This window comes from Panthera tigris, chromosome C2 (assembly GCF_018350195.1).
Source record: "Panthera tigris isolate Pti1 chromosome C2, P.tigris_Pti1_mat1.1, whole genome shotgun sequence".
NCBI lineage: Eukaryota > Metazoa > Chordata > Mammalia > Carnivora > Felidae > Panthera > Panthera tigris.
This window is the reverse complement of record NC_056668.1, coordinates 14,100,130-14,122,896: the sequence shown is the minus strand read 5'-3', so window position 1 is coordinate 14,122,896 and position 22,767 is coordinate 14,100,130. Positions and strand designations below refer to the sequence as shown.

At 38.8% G+C, this 22,767-nt stretch overlaps 2 protein-coding genes across 2 annotated transcripts; both read right to left on the bottom strand.

Annotated features, from left to right (window-relative positions):
- Positions 1–6,905: 6,905 nt before the first annotated feature.
- Positions 6,906–7,177, bottom strand: LOC122241964 (keratin-associated protein 6-2-like). The gene has a single exon (XM_042998603.1). It carries the CDS (start codon positions 7,175–7,177, stop codon positions 6,908–6,910), a length of 270 nt encoding a protein of 89 aa, XP_042854537.1. The 3' UTR covers positions 6,906–6,907.
- Positions 7,178–16,088: 8,911 nt separating this feature from the next.
- Positions 16,089–20,106, bottom strand: LOC122241881 (keratin-associated protein 21-1-like). The gene is made up of 2 exons (XM_042998303.1): positions 19,938–20,106; positions 16,089–16,261 (listed from the first exon to the last, which is right to left on the bottom strand). The coding sequence occupies exons 1-2, from the start codon at positions 20,104–20,106 to the stop codon at positions 16,089–16,091; spliced, it is 342 nt and encodes a 113-aa protein (XP_042854237.1).
- Between the last annotated feature and the right edge of the window lie 2,661 nt (positions 20,107–22,767).

The window sequence follows — 22,767 nt, the reverse complement described above, 5'->3', positions numbered from 1 at the left end:
CTACAGATATCTACTGGGTCTGTGTGGTAAAAGCTAGGGATGATGCCCATTTCATGACACAGAAAGTCCCTCAACACCATTGAAGTGCCTCATGTAAAATGTCAAAAGTGCTGAGATCGAGAAACCTAGCTTTATAGGCTCACATCTATAAATTAGATTCTCTCTTTACTCGTGTCTATGTCCAAAGATTCCCCTCCTTCTCAAATAAACTGAAAGTCCAACCCTTTCATCACCAGATATACGGGGGGGGGGGGGGGGGGGGGGGGAGGATGTTGTTTATTTGTTTGTGATGCTTTTGCTTATCTTCATTGTCCAGGCCACTATGTTCATATCCAGGCAGAATCCAAATTTAAACTACGTTTCACTGTAACAACTATGAAATCCTAGTTGGAAACGAGTACAAATTCAGGTATCATTTCTTTTACTCCACACTCAAATTTCAACACCAAGAAATGAGAGTCATCCAGTCCTTTATTGAATGACTTCCACAGGCATTTTAATAAAACTGCTGATTTCCTTTTCGGAGAAGTTTCATTATTAGATATGTTTCCTTTGGTTGAGAATATTTCCTACTGTTTTTTTTCTAATATTGCTCATGGGTTATCTGATCACTCCACTATGTGTCATCCCTAACAACAAATTCAACACATATATCCCCTTACAAATGTTCTTTACCTTTAATTTTCCTACTTTTCCATCATTATTGAAATTCAAAACCATAAATTCCAATGCACGAGTTCCCTGAAATAGACATGATACTTTTTAAACACCCACTCTCTGGTCACAATACCCACGAACTAATGAAAAACACTTCCTATCTTTATTGCTTTATTTCTATACACTTCCATTAAGAGTTCGGGACACTGATGTTTAATGGCAGAAAAAAATCTTTTCTTCTGTGTGTCCTTGAATCATCGGTTAGCTCTAAGCCTAGTGCCTGGCACATAATCTCAACTCAATATTTCTGCCAATAACAAACAGACATATTAAAACAAAACCATGTTCAAACGTTGGTATCACTTAGAATCTATAAGAATGTGAATATATGTCATAATGTTCTCAATTCATTCAAGCCGAAAGTCCCAAATGTTCATTGCTAAAACAGTCACAAATTTCACCTTTTGAAGATATCTGTTAGTATTCAAAGTCATTTCTACAGATATACAAGTTATCTCATATGCCTAATAAATGATAAACTCTTTACTAGAAATAGAAAGTATGAGATACGTGCCTAATAAATACTATTCTGCCCTGTTATAGGTAGTGTTCAATGAAAAGGAACCTAATGAAACCATAAGTTCTATGTTCAACAAACTGTAATGATTAGAATTGACTTCCCCTGTGTATACAATTTTCTCACCTCTGATTTATCCAGAGCACAGTCAGTCCCAAGAAATGACTTACAGATGTTCCATCTGTGAGAATTTCCAGCTCTTGAAAGAACATCTCTTTCCTCGTCAGTAAGACACATTATATCCTGGGTGTAGTTTCCCTCCAGGACAACCTTGATGGCAGAGCCATCTTCCTTGGAACTGGCCAAGTTGTGGAGTCTCCAGGACCAAGGGTACTCAGACCCAGAATTTGTGCAGTGACCCTTGTCATGGAGATGAGACAGTGAGTGTTTTATTCTGCTGGTTGAAATTGTGTCTGAAAGACAATTTTTGTTGTAGGATCTAAATGTTAGAGGTCTGGAAAGGCACATGAGAGAAGCACACTGAAATCAGAATCCAACAAATTAGTACGCATTCAAACTCAGAAAATCAACTGGAACTATTAATTTCATTTTATATCTGCTCCATTAGAGAGCCCATTTAAGACACTAGCCATTGTGTTTTTGCACTAAAACTCGTGGCACCACTGATCATACCCAAAACCTTATGTATTTCTCTTTCTACTTTACATTTACAACTGTCCTTTCTAGTATTTCTGGAAACTGACATGAGTTCATGTGACAGAACATGTCAAAACACATCCTTGAACTAACTCTTCAATACTTCAGTCTTCTCAAGGATGCTGTTTTATTCACACCATAGGAATTATCTCTCTAAAATATCCGAATTAATTCTTCTTTTTGTTTTATTAACCTACTAGATTGAAACCACTCTGACAGCAAGAAATTCACTTGTAATTTTTCTACTGAGCCTTCAGGGTGTGTGACAGTTGCCTTTCAAAAACATTCAAAATGATTTGGAAATTAATTGACTTAAATCAATTTACTGAAACTCAGTATATGCCAACAAATGTATTTGCACTTCCATCAAAATGCAGATCATACAATATCACGTTTTTCTTTTGCTTCTCATTTCCTTAGTTTCTTACATCTCAACAGAGGCAGCTCCCAATTTCTCATTAATCCCAAAAATTCTCTCTTCAACTCCATTCATCCTTGAAGCACTCAGGCCATACTTCCTCCCCCTTGAGCTTGTGTCACAACTTCCCGAAGAGGTGTCCTAACTCTTCCTCTTACCCCTCCAGCCTTCAGCTCCATTTTAGATACGGTGTCACCTCAAGGACATAGTTCTTACACAGTGTGATTTATGTTGAGGTGTTATGGATACAAGAAATAGGAGAAGACATTATCTCCGATGCACATAAGAGAAGAAAGGCTTATATTATATCTAGGAAGAGACCCAGGTTCATGGAATATATTGTTGCCCGAGTTTCAGGAGATGCCATACACCTCAAAAAGGAGTCATTCATTAGCAAGAACACAGAGATTAGTTAGAAAAAAAATGAAACATTTTTATTGAGAATAAGGGATTTGCCTCACTGTGGGATTTTAGATATGTTGCCACAGTCTCAACAAAGAACCCAGAATAGAAGTGAAGACTAACATTTGGAAAATAGTCAGAGGATACCACATAGCCTTCAGCCACAGGATGCCTTCATACAAATGCTAACTAGGGGTCACAATTACCGAAAGTATGCAATTCATCAGATATAGAAATCTTGGGGTATAAATCAATGAATCAGCCCTCCCTTAAAGCATGCCATTTCAGAAGGAAATGTGTCTTGGACAGTGATGTTCTAGAAGCAAGAAGAATAACATCTTCTATACCAAAATGGCCAGTAGCCACAGCAACCAGAGCCATAGCCACAGCCACAGCCATATCTGGTGCCATAACCACAGCAGGAGCCGTATCCACAGCCATATCCACAGCCATAGCCAGGTCCATAACTATAGCCATAATAAGGCCCATAGCCACAGCCATAGCCATAGCCACAGCCATAGCCACAAGAGTTGCCGTAGTTGCAACACATCTTGGAAGAGATTTCACGTGGGTTGCAAGAGGATGTGGTGAAGTGCGTGTCTTCTACTAGCCTTGGACCTTTATATACTGTCAGTAATTGGCAGAACATACCATTCATCCCCTGACATACCCAACAAATATGTAAGCACTTCTGGTATGCCACTCACTGTCAACAATCAATAAATGTCTTGGGAAATGTGACTTCATTCTGTTGGAGTCTCCAGTTATATTTAAAGTACAACATTTTAATTTGCTCTGCCGAAGAATTCTCTCACTAGAATCATGTGCCATATGTAAAACTGGTACCCACCTTCACAACTTATTGTCATTTAATTTACCTTATGTATCATGGTTGAGGGACATTTAGGAAAATTTTGTCCTCTTGATATCTCCTGTTTCCTAAGCTATCTACCTGTCCCCATAGGGAAGGAAATAACTCCCATCATCTTTCTGGAATCATTGCAAATTTTTGCCTGCCTGCTCACACCCAGATACCTACTGCAGATACCTACTAGCTCCATGTATGATAAACGAGGGAAGATGCTAATTCCAGCCAACAGAACAAAGCCCAACAACACTGGAACTTCTGCTGTACAATGCCAATAGTGTTGAGATCTAGAAACCTTGGTTTGTAACCTCACATCTCTATATTCTCTCTTTATTGGTGTCTAATTCCAAATTCTTCCTTGTTTTCTGAACTACACCCATTATTCAATCATTCCATTGCCAGACATAAAGTCAAAAGGAAAACAAGGAAGGAAGGAAGAAATTAGAAAGAATGAAAGAAAGAAAGAGACAAAGAAAGAGAGAGTAGAGAGAAAGAAAGAGAGAGTGGAAAGAAAGAAAGAAAGAAAGAAAGAAAGAAAGAAAGAAAGAAAGAAAGAAAGAAAGAAAAAGAAAGGAAGGAACAAAGGAAGCTGTCTCTGTTTTTTGTTTGTATGGTTGTTTCTTGGGATGTTTCTGCTCATCTTTGTTGTCTACTCTTTACATCAATCATCATTTTATGAATCTGGCAGAATCCAAAATTTGTATTACTTTTTACTGTGACAACTCTAAAATCCAAGCTGCAAGGGAGTACAAACTCAGGAAGATCATTCCTTCTACTCCACGCTAAAATTTCCCATCAAAGAAATGTGTGACATCCAGTCTTTTACTCAATGCTTTCAACTGGGAATTTCATAAAACTGCTGATTTCCTTTCCTGTGATCTTTCCTTTGTAGACATTTTTTCTTCAGTTGACAGTATTTCCTACGACTTTTAGACTGCTCTACCTGATCACTCTGCTGTAATTCATCCCTTACCAGAAGTTTAAGGAAAATATACCCACTACAATTGTTCTTTGGCTTAATTTTCTCTACTTTTCTACCATTCTTGAAATTCACAGCTATAAACTCTAATGCACAAAATCCCTAGAATACACACTTTGCTTTTCTAACACCCCCTTTCTTGTCACAATACTCCTGAACTATTAGAAAAGTTTTCCAGCTTTCTTGCAGTATTTCTAGTAACTTTCCATTCAGGTTTCTGAATACAGATCCATAATGGCAGAAACATAATCTCCTCTTCTGTGCACCCCTCTTTCCAGATGAAGTAGAGCCTGGCACATAATTTGAATTCAGTCAATATTTCCCCAGTAAAGAAATGCATTAAAACAAAATTGTGTTCAAATGTTGGTGTGCCATTAGACGTTATAAGATAATTCAATATATGATCACCATGTTCTCATTCCATTCTACTCTTTCCATCCTGAAAGTCTCAAAAGTTTTTAACTAGTGAGACTCAAATATCACATTTTGAGGATACTTGTCAGTTTATGAACACCTTGTCACAGATGTGCAAGTTATCTTATATACCTAAAAAATTTTCGACCCTTTATGGATATGTAAATTGTGATATACATGCCTATCTGATGATGTTCTTCCCTCCTTCAGAAAGCCTTCAAAGACAAGGAAAATAATGGAAAAATGAGCCGATTTTTAACAAACTGTAATTATTGGAATTCCTTCCCCTGTCTGTAGGATTTACCCACCCTTGACTAACCCAGAGCACAGGCAGTCCTCAGAACAGACTTAGGATGTCCCATATTGAAAACTTCCAACCCGGGACAGAAGCCCTGATCCTTCCACAGCAGGACACTTAGTATCCTGGGCATAGCCTCATGCCAGGGCTGATCTTGATGGCAGAGTTATCTTCCTTAGAATTGGCCATGTTGTGGATGGAGTCTTTTAGCTCCAGTGTCCTCAGACTCAGACTTTCTTCAGTGACTTTTGTCACGGAGATGAGACAGTGAGTCATTCTTTCTGCTGGTAGAAACTGAGTCTGAAGACACTTTTTTCTGATGTACGCTCTAACTGTTAGAGTTCTGGAAGGCACATGAGGAAAAGACACTTTGGTAAGAACCCAACACAATAGTAAGCTCACAACTCCCAAACTATCCCTTGCTTTTTTCCACTACAAATTGTGGCGCCACCAATCATACCCCAACCTTCATGAATTTCTCTTTCCCCTTTATACTTACAACTGTTCTTTCTAGTATTTCGTTCAAATGGCATCAGTTCATTTGACACAAAATGTCAAAATACCTCCTTGAACTATCTCTGCAATCTTTCAGCCTGCAATCTCTTCCCCAGTAAGATGTTTTATTGCCTCCATAGGGATGATCTCTCCAAATTAATTTCAACTAATTCCTACTTATTTTTAAATATCGCCATTAGAAGGTCAACGCTCTGAGAGCAAGAAAGTACTCCACAATTTTCCTCCTGTATCTTCAGAGTGTAGGATAGTTCCCTTTCAAAAACATTCTAAACTATTTGTGAGTTAACTGACTGAAATCAATTTCCTCACTCTCAATATATGCTAACAAATACATCCAGACTTCCATTAAATTACAGATGATACAATACCACATCTTTCTTCTAAATTTTCCTTTCCTTAGTTCATTAGACATCCGAGTCCATTTCTAATTTCTCATTAATCTGGAAACTCTCTCTTCCATTCCATTCATCCTTGAAGTACTCAGGCCACACCTCTTCTCCCTGGAGCTTGACTCACAACCTCCTAAAGAGGTAACATCCCTCCTTGCCTTTCCCTTCCACCTCCATTTTACATAGAGTGTGATTTCCAGATGAAAGTTCTGAAATATCTGTGATTTGTGTTGAGGTGTGAGGGCCTGGGCATGAGGGGTGCAAGGCACAGGTAGAAAAGGCATTTTCTCTGATGCACATAAGAGAAGAAACACTTGCATTATATGAAGGAAGAGCCCTCATGTTCATGAAACATATTGTCACCTAGATTTTCAAGAGGAGTCATAATACTCCAGAAAAAGGAGTAATTCACAAGCAAGAACACAGAGATATATTAGAAGCAAAGAATCATTTTTATTGAGAATAAGGAATTTGCCCAACTGTGGGGTGTTAGGCTTGTTGCCACAGTCAGATGACAGAATCCAGAGTAAAGGAATAAACAACAACATTTAGAAAACAGTCAGATGATACCACACAGCCTTGAGGCACAGGATGCCATTCTAGAAATGTTGCTTGGAGGTGTGAGCCTCTGTGAAGCATGCATTTTCTTGGATATAGAAAATGTGAGGTATGAATCTTTGATTCAGCCCTCTCATTAGATGTGTCTTATTTAGAGGACAATGGGGTGATGTTCTAACAGCAAGAAGAATAACATCTTCTATAGCAAAATGGCCGGTAACCATAGCAGCCGGAGCCATAGCCACAACCACAGCCATATCTGGGGCCGTAGCCACAGCAGGAGCCATATCCACAGCCATATCCACAACCAGAGCCACAGCCATACCGGGAGCCATATCCACATCCATAGCCAGGTCCATAACTCCAGCTGTAATAGGGGCCATAGCCACAGCCGTAGCCATAGCCACAGCCATAGCCACAAGAGTTGCCGTAGTTGCAACACATCTTGTCAAGAGAAGAGATTTCACGTGGGTTGCGAGAGGATGTGGTGAACTGTGTGTCTTCTACTAGCCTTGGACCTTTATATACTGTCAGTAATTGGCAGAACATACCATTCATCCCCTGACATACCCAACAAATATGTAAGCACTTCTGGTATGCCACTCACTGCCAACAATCAATAAATGTCTTGGGAAATGTGACTTCATTCTGTTGGAGTCTCCAGTTATATTTAAAGAACAGCATTTTAATTGCTGTGCCAAAGAATTATCTCACTAGAATCATGTGCCATACGTAAAACTGGTACCCACCTTCACAACTTGTTGTCATTTAATTTACCTTATGTATCATTGTTGAGGGACATTTAGGAAAATCTTGTCCTCTTGATCTTTCCTCTTTCCTAAGCTATCTACCTGTCCCCATAGGGAAGGAAATAACTCCCATCTCCTTTCTGGAATCATTGCAAATTTTTGCCTGCCTGCTCACACCCAGATACCTACTGCAGATACCTAGTAGCTCCATGTGTGATAAACGAGGGAAGACGCTAATTCCAGTCATCAGAACAAAGCCCAAAACAACACTGGAACTTCTGCTGTACAATGCCAATAGTGTTGAGATCTAGAAACCTTGGTTTGAATCTAACATCTACATATTCTCTTTTTATTGGTGTCTAATTCCAAATACTTCTTTTTTTTCTCAACTAAACCCTTTATCCAATCATTCTATTGCCAGACATAAAGTCAAAAAGAAAAGAAGGAAGGAAGGAAGGAAGGAAGGAAGGAAGGAAGGAAGGAGTTATAAAATAAGAAGGAAAAAAAAGAAAGAAAAAGAAAGAAAGAAAGAAAGAAAGAAAGAAAGAAAGAAAGAAAGAAAGAAAGATGGTCAGAAGGAAGGAAGGAAGGAAGGAAGGAAGGAAGGAAGGAAGGAAGGAGGGAAGGAAGGAAGAAAGGTAGGTGTCTCTGCTTTTTGTTTGTATGGTTGTTTCTTGGGATGTTTCTGCTTGTCTTCGTTGTCTACACTTTACATCAATCACCATTTTACGAATCTGGCAGAATCCAAAATTTGTATCACTTTTTACTGTGAACTTTAAAATCCAACCTGGGAGGGAGTACAAACTCAGGAAGATCATTCCTTCTACTCCTCGCTAAAATTTCCCATCAAAGAAATGAGTGACATCCAGTCTTTTACTGAATACTTTCACCTGGGAATTTCATAAACCTGCTGATTTCCTTTCCTGTGATCTTTCCTTAGTAGACATTTTTCCTTCAGTTGACAGTATTTCCTAATACTTTTAGACTGGGGTATGTGATCCCTCTGCTGTGATTCATCCCTTACAAGAAGTTTAAGGAAAATATACCCACTACAATTGTTCTTTACCTTAATTTTCCCTACTTTTCTACCATTCTTGAAATTCACAACCATAATCTCTAATGCACAAAATCCCTGAATACACACTTTGCTTTTCTAACACCCCCTTTCTTGTCACAATACTCCTGAACTATTGGAAAAGTTTTCTAGCTCTATTACATTATTTCCAGTACCTTTCCATTCAGGTTTCTGAATACAGATGCATAATGGCAGAAAAAAAAGTCTTTTATTCTGTGCAACCCTGTTTCCCGATGAAGTACAGCCTGGCACATAATTTGAATTCCTTCAATATTTCTCCAATTAAAAAATGCATTTAAAAAACCGTGTTCAAATGTTGGTGTGCCATTTAGAAGTTATAAAATAATTCAATATATTATGGCAATAATCTCATTCCATTCAACCTGAAAATCCCCAATATTCTTGGACTAAGAGAGTCTCAAATTTCACACTTTAAAGATAGTTGTCTGGGGGTTCCCGGGTGGCTCATTGGTTAAGTGTCCAACCTCAGCTCAGGTGATGTCTTACAGTTTGTGAGTTTGAGCCCCATGTAGAGCTCTGTGCTGACAGCCTGGAGCCTGAAGCCTGATTCAGATTCTGTGTCTCTTCCTCACTCTGCCCTTCCCACCCTGACACTCTGTCTCTCAAAAAAAATAAAAAAGAAAAAAATTCAAATGAATAAAAAAATAAATGTAATAGTCTGTTTGTGAACGCATTGTTCCTTATGTTCTTCTATGCCTTATAAATAACCAGACCATTACTAGATATGTAAATTATGATATACATGCCTAATTGATGATATTCTTCCCTCCTTCAGAAGCCTTCAAAGACAAGGAACATAATGGAACAATGAATAGATTTTCAACAAACTGTAATTATTAGAATTCTTTTCCCTGTTTGTACGATGTACCCATCCTAGACTAACTCAGAGCACACTCAGTCATCACATCAGATTTAGACTATCCCATGTGTGATAATTCCATCCCTTGAGAGAAGGCTTAATTCTTCATCAGCAGGACACTTAATATACTGAGCATAGCCTCCATCCAGGGCTGACCTCGATGGCAAGGCCATCCTCCATGGAATCTGACAGGGTTTAGAGTCTCCTGGCTCTAGGACCCTCACACTCAGACTTTGTGCACTCACCTTTGTCATGGATATGAGTCAGTGATTGGTTTTTCACTGCTGGTTGAATTTGAGTCTGAAATACATTTTCTATTGTAGGATCTAAAGGTGAGAGTTCTGGAATGGCACCTGAGGAAAGGACACTGAAGTCAGACCCCAACAAATGGAAGGTTCTCAAACTCAGAAAGAACTGGGCTTCTCATCCCATTCTTGTATACGCACCAGGGAAGACACTGAAGGACACCATTAAAGCCCTACTCCTTCCTCTTTTCAACTGAAAATTGTGGCACCACTGATCATACCCAACACATAATGAATTCCTCTTTCCCTTCTCCTTAGTACTGCCCTTTCTAGCCATTCTTTCAACTTGATCAGTTCATTTGACACCAAACATCAAAGTACCACCCCGAACTATCTCTCCAATATTTAATGAACCTTCATTCTCTTCCCCAGGAAGCTGTTTTATTCTCTCCAAGCAAATTATGTGTCTAAATTTGTCATAATTAATTTGTAACATATTTATTAACACCAACAAAATGTACACACTCTGAGAGTAGGAAATTCATCTGCAATTTTTCTACTATGTATTCAGTGTGTCGGATGGTTCTCTTTCAAACACATTCAAAAATATTTGTCTGACCGGCAGAAGATGGCGGCATAGGAGGACGCTGGGCCTACCGCACATCCTGCTGATCACTTAGATTCCTACACCTGCCTAAATAACCCAGAAAACCACCAGAAGACTAGCAGAATGGAGTCTCCAGACCCAAGCGCAGACGAGAGGCCCACAGAAGAGGGGCCCCTCCTGAAGTGGATCACCTAAGGAGAAGCGAGCTAAGCCTGCCCCTCCTGCCCCCGTGCACCTTGCCTACCCACCCCAACTAATACGCCAGATCCCCAGCACCACAAGCCTGACAGTGTGCAAGTAGTCCAGATGGGCCAGGCCACCCCACAGTGAATCCCGCCCCTAGGAGAGGGGAAGAGAAGGTACTCACCAGTCTGACTGTGGCCCCAGCGGTGGGCTGGGGGCAGACATCAGGTCTGACTGCGGCCCCGCCCACCAACTCCATTTATACACCACAGCACAGGGGAAGTGCCCTGCAGGACCACACCACTCCAGGGACTATCCAAAATGACCAAATGGAAGAATTCCCCTCAAAAGAATCTCCAGGAAATAACAACAGCTAATGAACTGATCAAAAAGAATTTAAATAATATAACAGAAAGTGAATTTAGAGTAACAGTCATAAAATTAAACGCTGGGCTTGAAAACAGAATAGAGGACAGCAGAGAATCTATTGCTACAGAGATCAAGGGACTAAGGAATAGTCAGGAGGAGCTGAAAAACGCTTTAAACGAGATGCAAAATAAAATGGAAACATCCACGGCTCGGGCTGAAGAGGCAGAGGGAGAATAGGTGAACTAGAAGATAAAATTATGGAAAAAGAGGAAGCTGAGAAAAAGAGATAAAAAATCCAGGAGTATGAGGGGAAAATTAGAGAACTAAGTGATACACTAAAAAGAAATAATATACGCATAATTGGTATCCCAGAGGAGGAAGAGAGAGGGAAAGGTGCTGAAGGTGTACTTGAAGAAATAATAGCTGAGAACTTCCCTGAACTGGGGAAGGAAAAAGGCATTGAAATCCAAGAGGCACAGAGAACTCCCTTCAGATGTAACTTGAATCGATCTTCTGCACAACATATCATAGTGAAACTGGCAAAATACAAGGATAAAGAGAAAATTCTGAAAGCAGCAAGGGATAAATGTGCCCTAACATATAAAGGGAGACCTGTAAGACTCGTGACTGATCTCTCTTTTGAAACTTGGCAGGCCAGAAAGGATTGGCAGCAGATCTTCAATGTGTTGAACAGAAAAAATATGCAGCCAAGAATCCTTTATCCAGCAAGTCTGTCATTTAGAATAGAAGGAGAGATAAAGGTCTTCCCAAACAAACAAAAACTGAAGGAATCTGTCACCACGAAACCAGCCCTACAAGAGATCCTAAGGGGGATCCTGTGAGTCAAAGTACCAGAGACATCGCTACAAGCATAAAACATACAGACATCACAATGACTCTAAACCCGTATCTTTCTATAATAACACTGAATGTAAATGGATTAAATGCGCCAACTAAAAGACATAGGGTATCAGAATGGATAAAAAAAACAAGACCCATCTATTTGCTGTCTACAAGAGACTCATTTTAGACCTGAGGACACCTTTAGATTGAGAGTGAGGGGATGGAGAACTATTTATCATGCTCCTGGAAGCCAAAAGAAAGCTGGAGTAGCCATACTTATATCAGACAAACTAGACTTTAAATTAAAGGCTGTAACAAGAGATGAAGAAGGGCATTATATAGTAATTACAGGGTCTATCCATCAGGAAGAGCTAACAATTATAAATGTCTATGCGCTGAATATGGAAGCCCCCAAATATATGAAACAATTACTAATAAACATAAGCAACCTTATTGATAAGAATGTGGTAATTGCAGGGGACTTTAACACTCCACTCACAGAAATGGATAGATCATCTAGACACAGGATCAATGAAGAAGCAAGGACACTGAATGATACATTGGCTCAGATGGACTTGACAGATATATTTAGAACTCTGCATCCCAAAGCAACAGAATATACTTTCTTCTCGAGTGTACATGGAACATTCTCCAAGATAGATCATATACTGGAGGAAAACCTCCAAAGGCATGGAGGTTAAAGAACACCCTACTAAAGAATGAATGGTCAACCAGGCAATTAGAGAAGAAATTTAAAAAATATATGGAGACAAACGAAAATGAAAATACAACAATCCAATCGCTTTGGGATGCAGCGAAGGCAGTCCTGAGAGGAAAATACATTGCAATCCAGGCCTATCTCAAGAAACAAGAAAAATCCCAAATACAAAATCTAACAGCACACCTAAAGGAAATAGAAGCAGAACAGCAAAGGCAGCCTAAACCCAGCAGAAGAAGAGAAATAATAAAGATCAGAGCAGAAATAAACAATATAGAATCTAAAAAAACTGTAGAGCAGATCAACGAAACCAAGAGTTGGTTTTTTTGAAAAAATAAACAAAATTGACAAACCTCTAGCCAGGCTTCTCAAAAAAAAAGGGAGATGACCCAAATAGATAAAATCATGAATGAAAATGGAATGATTACAACCAATCCCTCAGAGATACAAACAATTATCAGGGAATACTACGAAAAATTGGACAACCTGGAAGAAATGGACAAATTCCTAAACACCCACACTCTTCCAAAACTCAATCAGGAGGAAATAGAAAGCTTGAACAGGCCCATAACCAGTGAAGAAATTGAATCAGTTATCAAAAATCTCCCAACAAATAAGAGTCCAGGACCAGATGGCTTCCCAGGGGAGTTCTACCAGACGTTTAAAGCAGAGATAATACCTGTCCTTCTATGCTGTTCCAAGAAATAGAATGGGAAGGAAAACTTCCAGACTCATTCTATGAAGCCAGTATTACTTTGATTCCTAAACCAGACAGAGACCCAGTAAAAAAAGAGAACTACAGGCCAATATCCCTGATGAATATGGATGCAAAAATTCTCAATAAGATACTAGCAAATCGAATTCAACAGCATATAAAAAGAATTATTCACCATGATCAAGTGGGATTCATTCCTGGGATGCAGTGCTGGTTCAACATTCGCAAATCAATCAATGTGATACATCACATTAATAAAAGAAAAGATAAGAACCATATGATCCTGTCAATCGATGCAGAAAACGCCTTTGACAAATTCAGCATCTTTCTTAATAAAAACCCTCGAGAAAGTCGGGATAGAAGGAACATTCTTAAACATCATAAAAGCCATTTATGAAAAGCCCACAGCTAACATCATCCTCAATGGGGAAAAACTGAGAGCTTTCTCCCTGAGATCAGGAACATGACAGGGATGTCCACTCTCACTGCTGTTGTTTAACATAGTGTTGGAAGTTCTAGCATCAGCAATCAGACAACACAAGGAAATCAAAGGCATCAAAATTGGCAAAGATGAAGTCAAGCTTTCACTTTTTGCAGATGACATGATATTATACAAAAGTCTGCCAGAACTGATACATGAATTCAGCAAAGTTGCAGGATACAAAATCAATGTACAGAAATCAGTTGCATTCTTAAACACTAATAATGAAGCAACAGAAAGGCAAATAAAGAAACTGATCCCATTCACAATTGCACCAAGAAGCATAAAATACCTCGGAATAAACCTAACCAAAGATGTAAAAGATCTGTATGCTGAAAACTATAGAAAGCTTATGAAGGAAATTGAAGAAGATATAAAGAAATGGAAAAACATTCCATGCTCATGGATTGGAAGAATAGATATTGTTAAAATGTCAATACTACCCAAAGCTATCTACACATTCAATGCAATCCCAATCAAAATTGCACCAGCATTCTTCTCAAAGCTAGAACAAGCAATCCTAAAATTTGTATGGAACCACAAAAAGCCCCAAATAGCCAAAGTAATTTTGAAGAAGAAGAGCAAAACATGAGGCATCACAATCCCAGACTTTAGCCTCTACTACAAAGGTGTAATCATCAAGACAGCATGGTATTGGCACAAAAACAGACACATAGACCAATGGAATAGAATAGAAACCCCAGAACTAGACCCACAAACCTATGGCCAACTAATCTTTGACAAAGCAGGAAAGAATATCCAGTGGAAAAAAGACAGTCTCTTTAACAAATGGTGCTGGGAGAACTGGACAGCAACATGCAGAAGGATGAAACTAGACCACTTTCCTTACACCATTCACAAAAACAAACTCAAAATGGGTAAAGGACCTGAATGTGAGACAGGAAACCATCAAAACCCTAGAGTAGAAAGCAGGAAAAAACCTCTCTGACCTCAGCCACAGCAATTTCTTACTTGATACATCTCCAAAGGCAAGGGAATTAAAAGCAGAAAAGAACTATTGGGACCTCATGAAGATAAAAAGTTTCTGCACTGCAAGGGAAACACTCAACAAAACTAAAAGGCAACCAATGGAATGGGAAAAGATATTTGCAAATGACATATCGGACAAAGGGCTAGGATCCAAAATCTATAAAGAGCCCACCAAACTCCACACCCGAAAAACAAATAATCCAGAGAAGAAACAGGAAGAAAACATGAATAGACACTTCTCTAAAGAAGACATTCAGATGGCCAACAGGCACATGAAAAGATGTTCAATGTCGCTCCTCATCAGGGAAATACAAATCAAAACCACACTCAGATACCACATCATGCCAGTCAGAGTGGCTAAAATTAACAAATCAGGAGACTATAGATGCTGGAGAAGATGTGGAGAAATGGGAACCCTTTTGCACCATTGGTGGGAATGCAAACTGGTGCAGCTGTTCTGGAAAAGTGTGCTCAGATTCCTCAGAAAATTATAAATAGTCCTACCCTATGACCCAGCAATAACACTGCTAGGAATTTACCCAAGGGATACAGGAGTGCTGATGCATAGGGGCACTTGTACCCCAATGTTTATAGTAACACTCTCAACAATAGCCAAATTATGGAAAGAGCCTAAATGTCCATCAACTGACGAATGGATAAAGATATTGTGGTTTATATACACAATGGAATACTACATGACAATGAGAAAGAATGAAATATGGCCTTTTGCAGCAACATGGATGGAACTGTTATGCTAAGTGAAATAAGTCATAAAGAGAAAGACAGATACCATATGTTTTCACTCTTATGTGGATCCTGAGAAACTTAACAGAAGTCCATGGAGGAGGGGAAGAAACAAAAAAGAGGTTAGAGAGGGAGAGAGCCAGAGCATAAGAGACTCTTAAAAATTGAGAAAAAACTGAGGGTTGGTGGGGAGTAGGAGGAAGGGGAAGGTGGGTGATGGGTATTGAGGAAGGCAACTTTTGGGATAAGCACTGGGTGTTGTATGGAAAACCAATTTGACAATAAATTTCCAATTAAAAAAATGGTGGATGGGAAAAAAAGAGAATAAATGCTTGTATTATATCAAGAAAGAGACCCAGGTACACGGAATATATTGTCAGCCCAATGTTCAAGAGAGGCCATAAACCTCATGAAAGGAGGCTTTCACAAGAAAGAACAGAGACGTTTGATGCAAGGAATGAAACATTTTTATTGAGAATAGGGGATTTGCCCAAATGTGGGATGTTCAGATCCTCACCACAGTCACGTCACAGAATCCATATTAAGGGAGTAAGACCAACACTTTTTGGAAAACTATTAGATGATACTCCATAGCCTCAATTCGCAAGATAACATGCCACAAATGTTACTGGAGGTCAAATCTTCTATGACACATGCAATGATCCCGATATATAAATCTTGGGGTATAGATCCTTGAATGAGCCTTCTCTTAAGGTGTGTCGTTTCAGAAGCAAGTGGGGTTTGGACAGTGATGTTCTAGCAGCAAGAGGAATAACATCTTCTATAGAAAAATGGCCAGTAGCCACAGCAGTTAGAGCCATAGCCATAGCCACAGCCATATCTGGTGCCATAGCCACAGCAGGAGCCATAGCCACAGCCATATCCTGAGCCATAGCCACAGCCATAATGGAGGCCATAACCACAGCCATCATACGGACTACATCCACAGCCATAGCCATATCCACAGCCACAGCCACAGGAGTTGCCGTAGTTGCAACACATCTTGCCAAGAGAAGAGAATTCACGTGGGTTGCGAGAGGATGTGGTGAAGTGCGTGTCTTCTACTAGCCTTGGACCTTTATATACTGTCAGTAATTAGCAAAGCATGTCACTCATCCCCTGACTTACCCAACAAATATGTAAGCAACTGTGTTGTTCCAGTCACTGTCAACAATCAATAATGTCTTGGGTAACGTGAGATCATTAATATGGAGACTCCAGTTTTATTTAAAGAACAGCATTTTAATTCACTCTGCCAAAAAACGTTTCTCGGTAGAATCATGGACTCTAAGTAAAACCAAAATCCATGTTCACACTCTTCAATCATTTAACAAGAAGGCTGAGGGGATTTTAGGAAAATTTTCTCCTTCTTGATCTCTCCACACTTGTAAAACATCTACCTCTGTCCATAAGGAAAGAAAAATTCATCTCCTTTCTGGAATCATTGCAACATCTTACCAGGCTTCTTGCACCCACATACCTGCTGCAGATACCTACTGGCTCTGTGTGGTAAAACCTAGGATGATGCCCATTTCAGGACACAGAATAGCCCTCAACATCATTGAAATTCCTCATGTCAAATGGCAAAAGTGCTGAGATCGAGAAACCTACCTTTGTAGCCTCACATTTATAAATGAGATTCTCTCTTTACTAGTGTCTATATCCAAATATTCCCTTTCTTCTCAACTAAACTGAAACTCCAACCTTTCACTCACCAGACATACAGTGGTGGGGAGGGGGGATATTGTTTGTTTGTTTGTTTGTTTGTTTGTTTGTTTGTTTGTGATGTTTTTGCTTATCTTCATTGTCCAGGTCACTATGTTCAGATTCAGGCAGAATCCAAAATTTAAATTACTTTTCACTGTAACAACTATGAAATCCTAGTTGGAAATGAGTACAAATTCAGGTATCATTTCTTCTACTCCACACTCAAATTTCAACACCAAGAAATGAGTGTCATCCAGTCCTTTATTGAATGACTTCCACAGGCATTTTAATAAAACTGCTGATTTCCTTTTCGGAGAAGTTTCATTATTAGATATGTTTCCTTTGGTTGAGAATATTTCCTTCTGTTTTTTTTTTTCCTAATATTGCTTATGGGTTATCTGATCACTCCACTATGCTTCATTCCTAACAACAAATTTAAAACATATATATCCCCTTACAAATGTTCTTTACCTTTAATTTTCCTACTTTGCCATCATTATTGAAATTCAAAACCATAAATTCCAATGCATGAGTTCCCTGGAATAGGCATGATACTTTTTAAACAGCCACTCTCTGGTCACAATGCCCACAAACTATTGAAAAACACTTCCTATCTTTATTGCCTTATTTCTATACACTTCCATTAAGAGCTTGGGACACTGATGTTTAATGGCAGAAAAAGATCTTTTCTTCTGTGTGTCCTTGAATCATCGGTTAGTTCTAAGCCTAGTGCCTGGCACATAATCTCAACTCAATATTTCTGCCAATAACAAACAGACATATTAAAACAAAACCATGTTCAAACATTGGTATCACTTAGAATCTATAAGAATGTGGATATAGGTCATAATGTTCTCAATTCATTCAAGCCGAAAGTCCCAAATGTTCATTGCTAAAACAGTCACAAATTTCACCTTTTGAAGATATCTGTTAGTGTTCAAAGTCATTTCTCCAGATATACAAGTTATCTCATATGCCTAATAAATGGTAAACCCTTTACTAGAAATAGAAAGTATGAGATAGGTGCCTAATGAATACTATTCTGCCTTCTTTCAGGTAGTGTTCAATGAAAAGGAACCTAATGAAACCATAAGTTCGATGTTCAACAAACTGTAATGATTGGAATTGACTCTCCCTGTGTATACAATTTTCTCACCTCTGATTTATCCAGAACACAGTCAGTCCCCAGAAATGACTTACAGATGTTCCATCTGTGAGAAATGTCCAGCTCTTGAAAGAACATCTCTTTCCTCATCAGTAAGACACATTATATCCTGGGTGTAGTTTCCCTCCAGGACTGACCTTGATGGCAGAGCCATCTTCCCTGGAATTGGCCATGTGGGGGAGTCTCCAGAACCAAGGGTTCTCAGACCCAGACTTTGTGCAGTGACCCTTGTCATGGAGATGAGACAGTGAGTCTTTTATTCTGCTGGTTGAAATTGTGTCTGAAAGATTTTTTTTTTGTTGTAGGATCTAAATGTTAGAAGTCTGGAAAGGCATAAGTGAGAAGGACACTGAAATCAGAATCCAACAAAGTAGTAAGCTATCAAACTTAGAAAATCAATCTGGAACTATTAATCTCATTTTATATCTGCCCCATCAGTGAGCCCATTTAAAGCACTAGCCATTGTTCTTTTGCACTAAAAATTGGGGCACCACTGATCATACCCAAAACGTCATGATTTTCTCTTTCCCCTTTACATTTACAACTGTCTTTCTAGTATTTTCTTGAAAGTAACATCGGTTCATTTGACACAAAATGTCAAAAAACCTCCTTCAATTAATTCTCCAAAGCTTAAACCTGCACTCTCTTCCCAAGGATGCTGTTTTATTCGCACCATAGGAATTATCTGTCTAAATTTATCTGATTAATCCTTCTTCTTTTTTTTTTTTTATTAACCTAGTAGAATGGAACCACTCTGAGACCAAGAAATTCACCTATAACTTTTCTACTGTGCCTTCAGGGTATAAGACAGTTCCCTTTCAAAAACATTCAAAATAATTTGTCAATTAACTGACTTAAATCAATTTACTCAAACTCAATATATGCCAACAAATGTATTTGCACTTCCATAAAAATGCAGATGTTACAATACCACATTATTCTCTTGCTTCTCATTTCCTTAGTTTTTTATATCTCAGCAGAGGCAGCTCCCAATTTCTCATTAATCCCAAAAATTCTCTCTTCAATTCCATTCATCCTTGAAGCACTCATGCCATACATCCTCCCTCTTGAGCTTGTGTCACAACTTCCCGAAGAGGTGTTCTAACTCCTCCTCTTACCCCTCCCGCCTTCAGCTCCATTCTAGATATAGTGTTATCTCAAGGACATACTCCTTACACAGTGTGATTTATGTTGAGGAGTTATGGATACAAGAAATAGGTGAAGACATTATCTCTGATGCACATAAGAGAAGAAATGCTTATATTATATCTAGGAAGAGACCCAGGTTCATGAAATATATTGTTACCCAATTTTCAAAAGATAACATAAGACCTCAGAAAGGAGTCATTCACAAGCAAGAACACAAAGATTTGTTAGAAAAAAATGAAACATTTTTATTGAGAATAAGGGATTTGCCTAATTGTGGGATTTTAGATATGTTGCCAAAGTCTCAACAAAGAACGCAGATTAGGGAGTAAAGACTAACATTTGGAAAATAGTCAGAGGATACCACATAGCCTTCAGCCACAGGATGCCTTCATACAAATGCTAACTTGAGGTCACAAATTCCTGAAAGCGTGCAATTTTTTGGATATAGAAATCTTGGAGTATGATTAAATGAATCAGCCCTCCCTTAAGGCATGCCACTTCAGAAGCAAATGTGTCTTGGAGAGTGATGTTCTAGCAGCAAGAAGAATAACATCTTCTATAGCAAAATGGACGGTAGCCACAGCAACCAGAGCCATAGCCACAGCCACAGCCATATCTGGTGCCATAGCCACAGCAGGAGCCATATCCACAGCCATAGCCAGGTCCATAACTACAGCCATAATAGGGACCATAGCCACAGCCATAGCCATAGCCACAGCCATAGCCACAGGAGTTGCCGTAGTTGCAACACATCTTGTCAAGAGAAGAGATTTCACGTGGGTTGTGAGAGGATGTGGTGAACTGTGTGTCTTCTACTAGCCTTGGACCTTTATATACTGTCAGTAATTGGCAGAACATACCATTCATCCCCTGACATATCCAACAAATATGTAAGCATTTCTGGTATGCCACTCACTGTCAACAATCAATAAATGTCTTGGGAAATGTGACTTCATTCTGTTGGAGTCTCCAGTTATATTTAAAGAACACCATTTTAATTTGCTCTGCCAAAGAATTCTCTCACTAGAATCATGTGCCATACGTAAAACTGGTACCCACCTTCACAACTTAGTGTCATTTAATTTACCTTATGTATCATCATTGAGGGAGATTTAGGAAAATTTTGTCTGCTTGATCTCTCCTATTTCCTAAGCTATCTACCTGTCCCCAAAGGGAAGGAAATAACTCCCATCTCCCTTCTGGAATCATTACAAATTTTTGCCTGCCTGCTCACACCCAGATACCTACTGCAGATACCTACTAGTTCCATGTGTGATAAACGAGGGAAGATGCTAATTCCAGCCATCAGAACAAAGCCCAACAACACTGGAACTTCTGCTGTACAATACAAATAGTGTTGAGATCTAGAAACCTTGGTTTAAATCTCACATCTCTATATTCTCTCTTTATTGGTATCTAATTCCAAATACTTCCTTTTTTCTTAACTAAACCCTTTATCCAATCATTTCATTACCAGACATGAAGTCAAAAAGGAAGGAAGGAAGGAAGGAAGGAAGGAAGGAAGGAAGGAAGGAAGAGAGAGAGAGAGAGAGAGAGAGAGAGAGAGAAAGAAAGAAGAAAGAAAGATAGGAAAGAACAAAGGAAGGAAGGAAGGAAGGAAGGAAGGAAGGAAGGAAGGAAGGAAGGAAGGAAGAGAGAGAGAAAGAAAGAAAGAAAGAAAGAAAGAAAGAAAGAAAGAAAGAAAAAAGAAAGAAAGAAAGAAAGAAAGAAAGAAAGAAAGAAAGAAAGAAAAGAAAGAAAGAAGAAAGAAAGATAGGAAGGAAGGAAGGAAGGAAGGAAGGAAGGAAGGAAGGAAGGAAGGGAGAAATAAAGGTGTCTCTGCTTTTGTTTGCATGATTGTTTCTTGGGATATTTCTGCTCTTCTTGGTTGTCTATGCTTTACATCAATCACCATTTTATGAATGAAAAATTTGCATTACTTTTTACTGTGACAACTATAAAATCCAAGCTGGAAGGGTGTATAAACTCAGGAAAATCATTCCTTCTACTCCTCGCTAAAATTTCCCATCAAAGAAATGTGGGATATCCAGTCTTTTCCTGAATGCTTTCAACCGGGAATTTCATAAAACTGCTGATTTCCTTTCCTGTGATCTTTCCTTAGTAGACATTTTTCCTTCAGTTGACAGTATTTCCTACGACTTTTAGACTGGGGTATGTGATCCCTCTGCTGCTAAGGAAAGAAAAGAAATTAAGGAAAATTTAAGGAAAATTAAAAGAAATTAAGGAAAATACCCACTACAATTGTTCTGTAGCTTAATTTTCGCTACTTGTCTACCATTCTTGAAATTCACAACTATAAGCTCTAATGCACAAAATCCCTAGAATACACATTTTGCTTTTCTAACACCCTCTTTCTTGTCACAATACTCCTGACCTATTGAAAAAGTTTTCTAGCTCTATTGCATTATTTCTAGTACCTTTCCATTCAGGTCTGAATACAGATGCATAATGGCAGAAAAAAAAGTCTTTTATTCTGTGCACCCCTCTTTCCAGATGAAGTACAGCCTGGCACATAATTTGAATTCCGTCAGTATTTGTCCAATTAAAAAATGCATTAGAACAAAGCCGTGTTCAAATGTTGGTGTGCCATTTAGAAGTTATAAAATAATTCAATATATTATCGCAATATTCTCATTCCATTCAACCCGAAAATCTCAAATATTTTTGGACTAAGAGAGTCTCAAATTTCACACCTTAAAGATAGTTGTCTGAGGATGCCTGGGTGGCTAGTTGGTTAAGTGTCCAACCTCAGCTCAGGTGATGATCTTACGGTTTGTGAGTTTGAGCCCCGTGTAGTGTTCTGTGCTGACAGCCTGGAGCCTGAAGCCTGATTCAGATTCTGTGTCTCTTTCTCACTCTGCCCCTCCCACACTGACACTCTGTCTCTCAAAAAAAATAAATAAATGAAAAAAAATCCAAATAAATAAATAAATAAATAAATAAATAAATAAATAAAGTTGTCTGTTTGGGAACACATAGTTCCATATGTTCTTCTATGTCTTATAAATAACCAGAACTTTACTAGACATGTAAATTATAATATACGTGCCTAATTGATGATATTCTTCCCTCCTTGAGAAGCCTTCAAAGAAAGGAACATGATGGAACAATGAATAGATTTTCAACAAACTGTAATTATTAGAATTCTTTTCCCTGTTTGTACGATGTACCCATCCTAGACTAAGTCAGAGCACACTCAGTCATCACATCAGATTTAGACTATCCCATGTGTGATAATTCCATCCCTTGAGAGAAGGCTTAATTCTTCATCAGCAGGACACTCAATATACGGGGCATAGCCTCCATCCAGGGCTGACCTCGATGGCAAGGCCATCCTCCTTGGACTCTGACAGGGCTTAGAGTCTCCTGGCTCTAGGATCCTCACACTCAGAA

Bases quoted from the DNA above. Each gene is read 5' to 3' on its own strand.
- LOC122241881 (XM_042998303.1), bottom strand. From the start codon at position 20,106: ATGTGTTGCAACTACGGCAACTCCTGTGGCTATGGCTGTGGCTATGGC. The intron at 16,262-19,937 runs GCTGTGGCTACC...GTAGTCCGTATG, and splicing joins CTGTGGCTATGGCTCTGGTT to ATGGCTGTGGTTATGGCCTC.
- LOC122241964 (XM_042998603.1), bottom strand. From the start codon at position 7,177: ATGTGTTGCAACTACGGCAACTCTTGTGGCTATGGCTGTGGCTATGGC.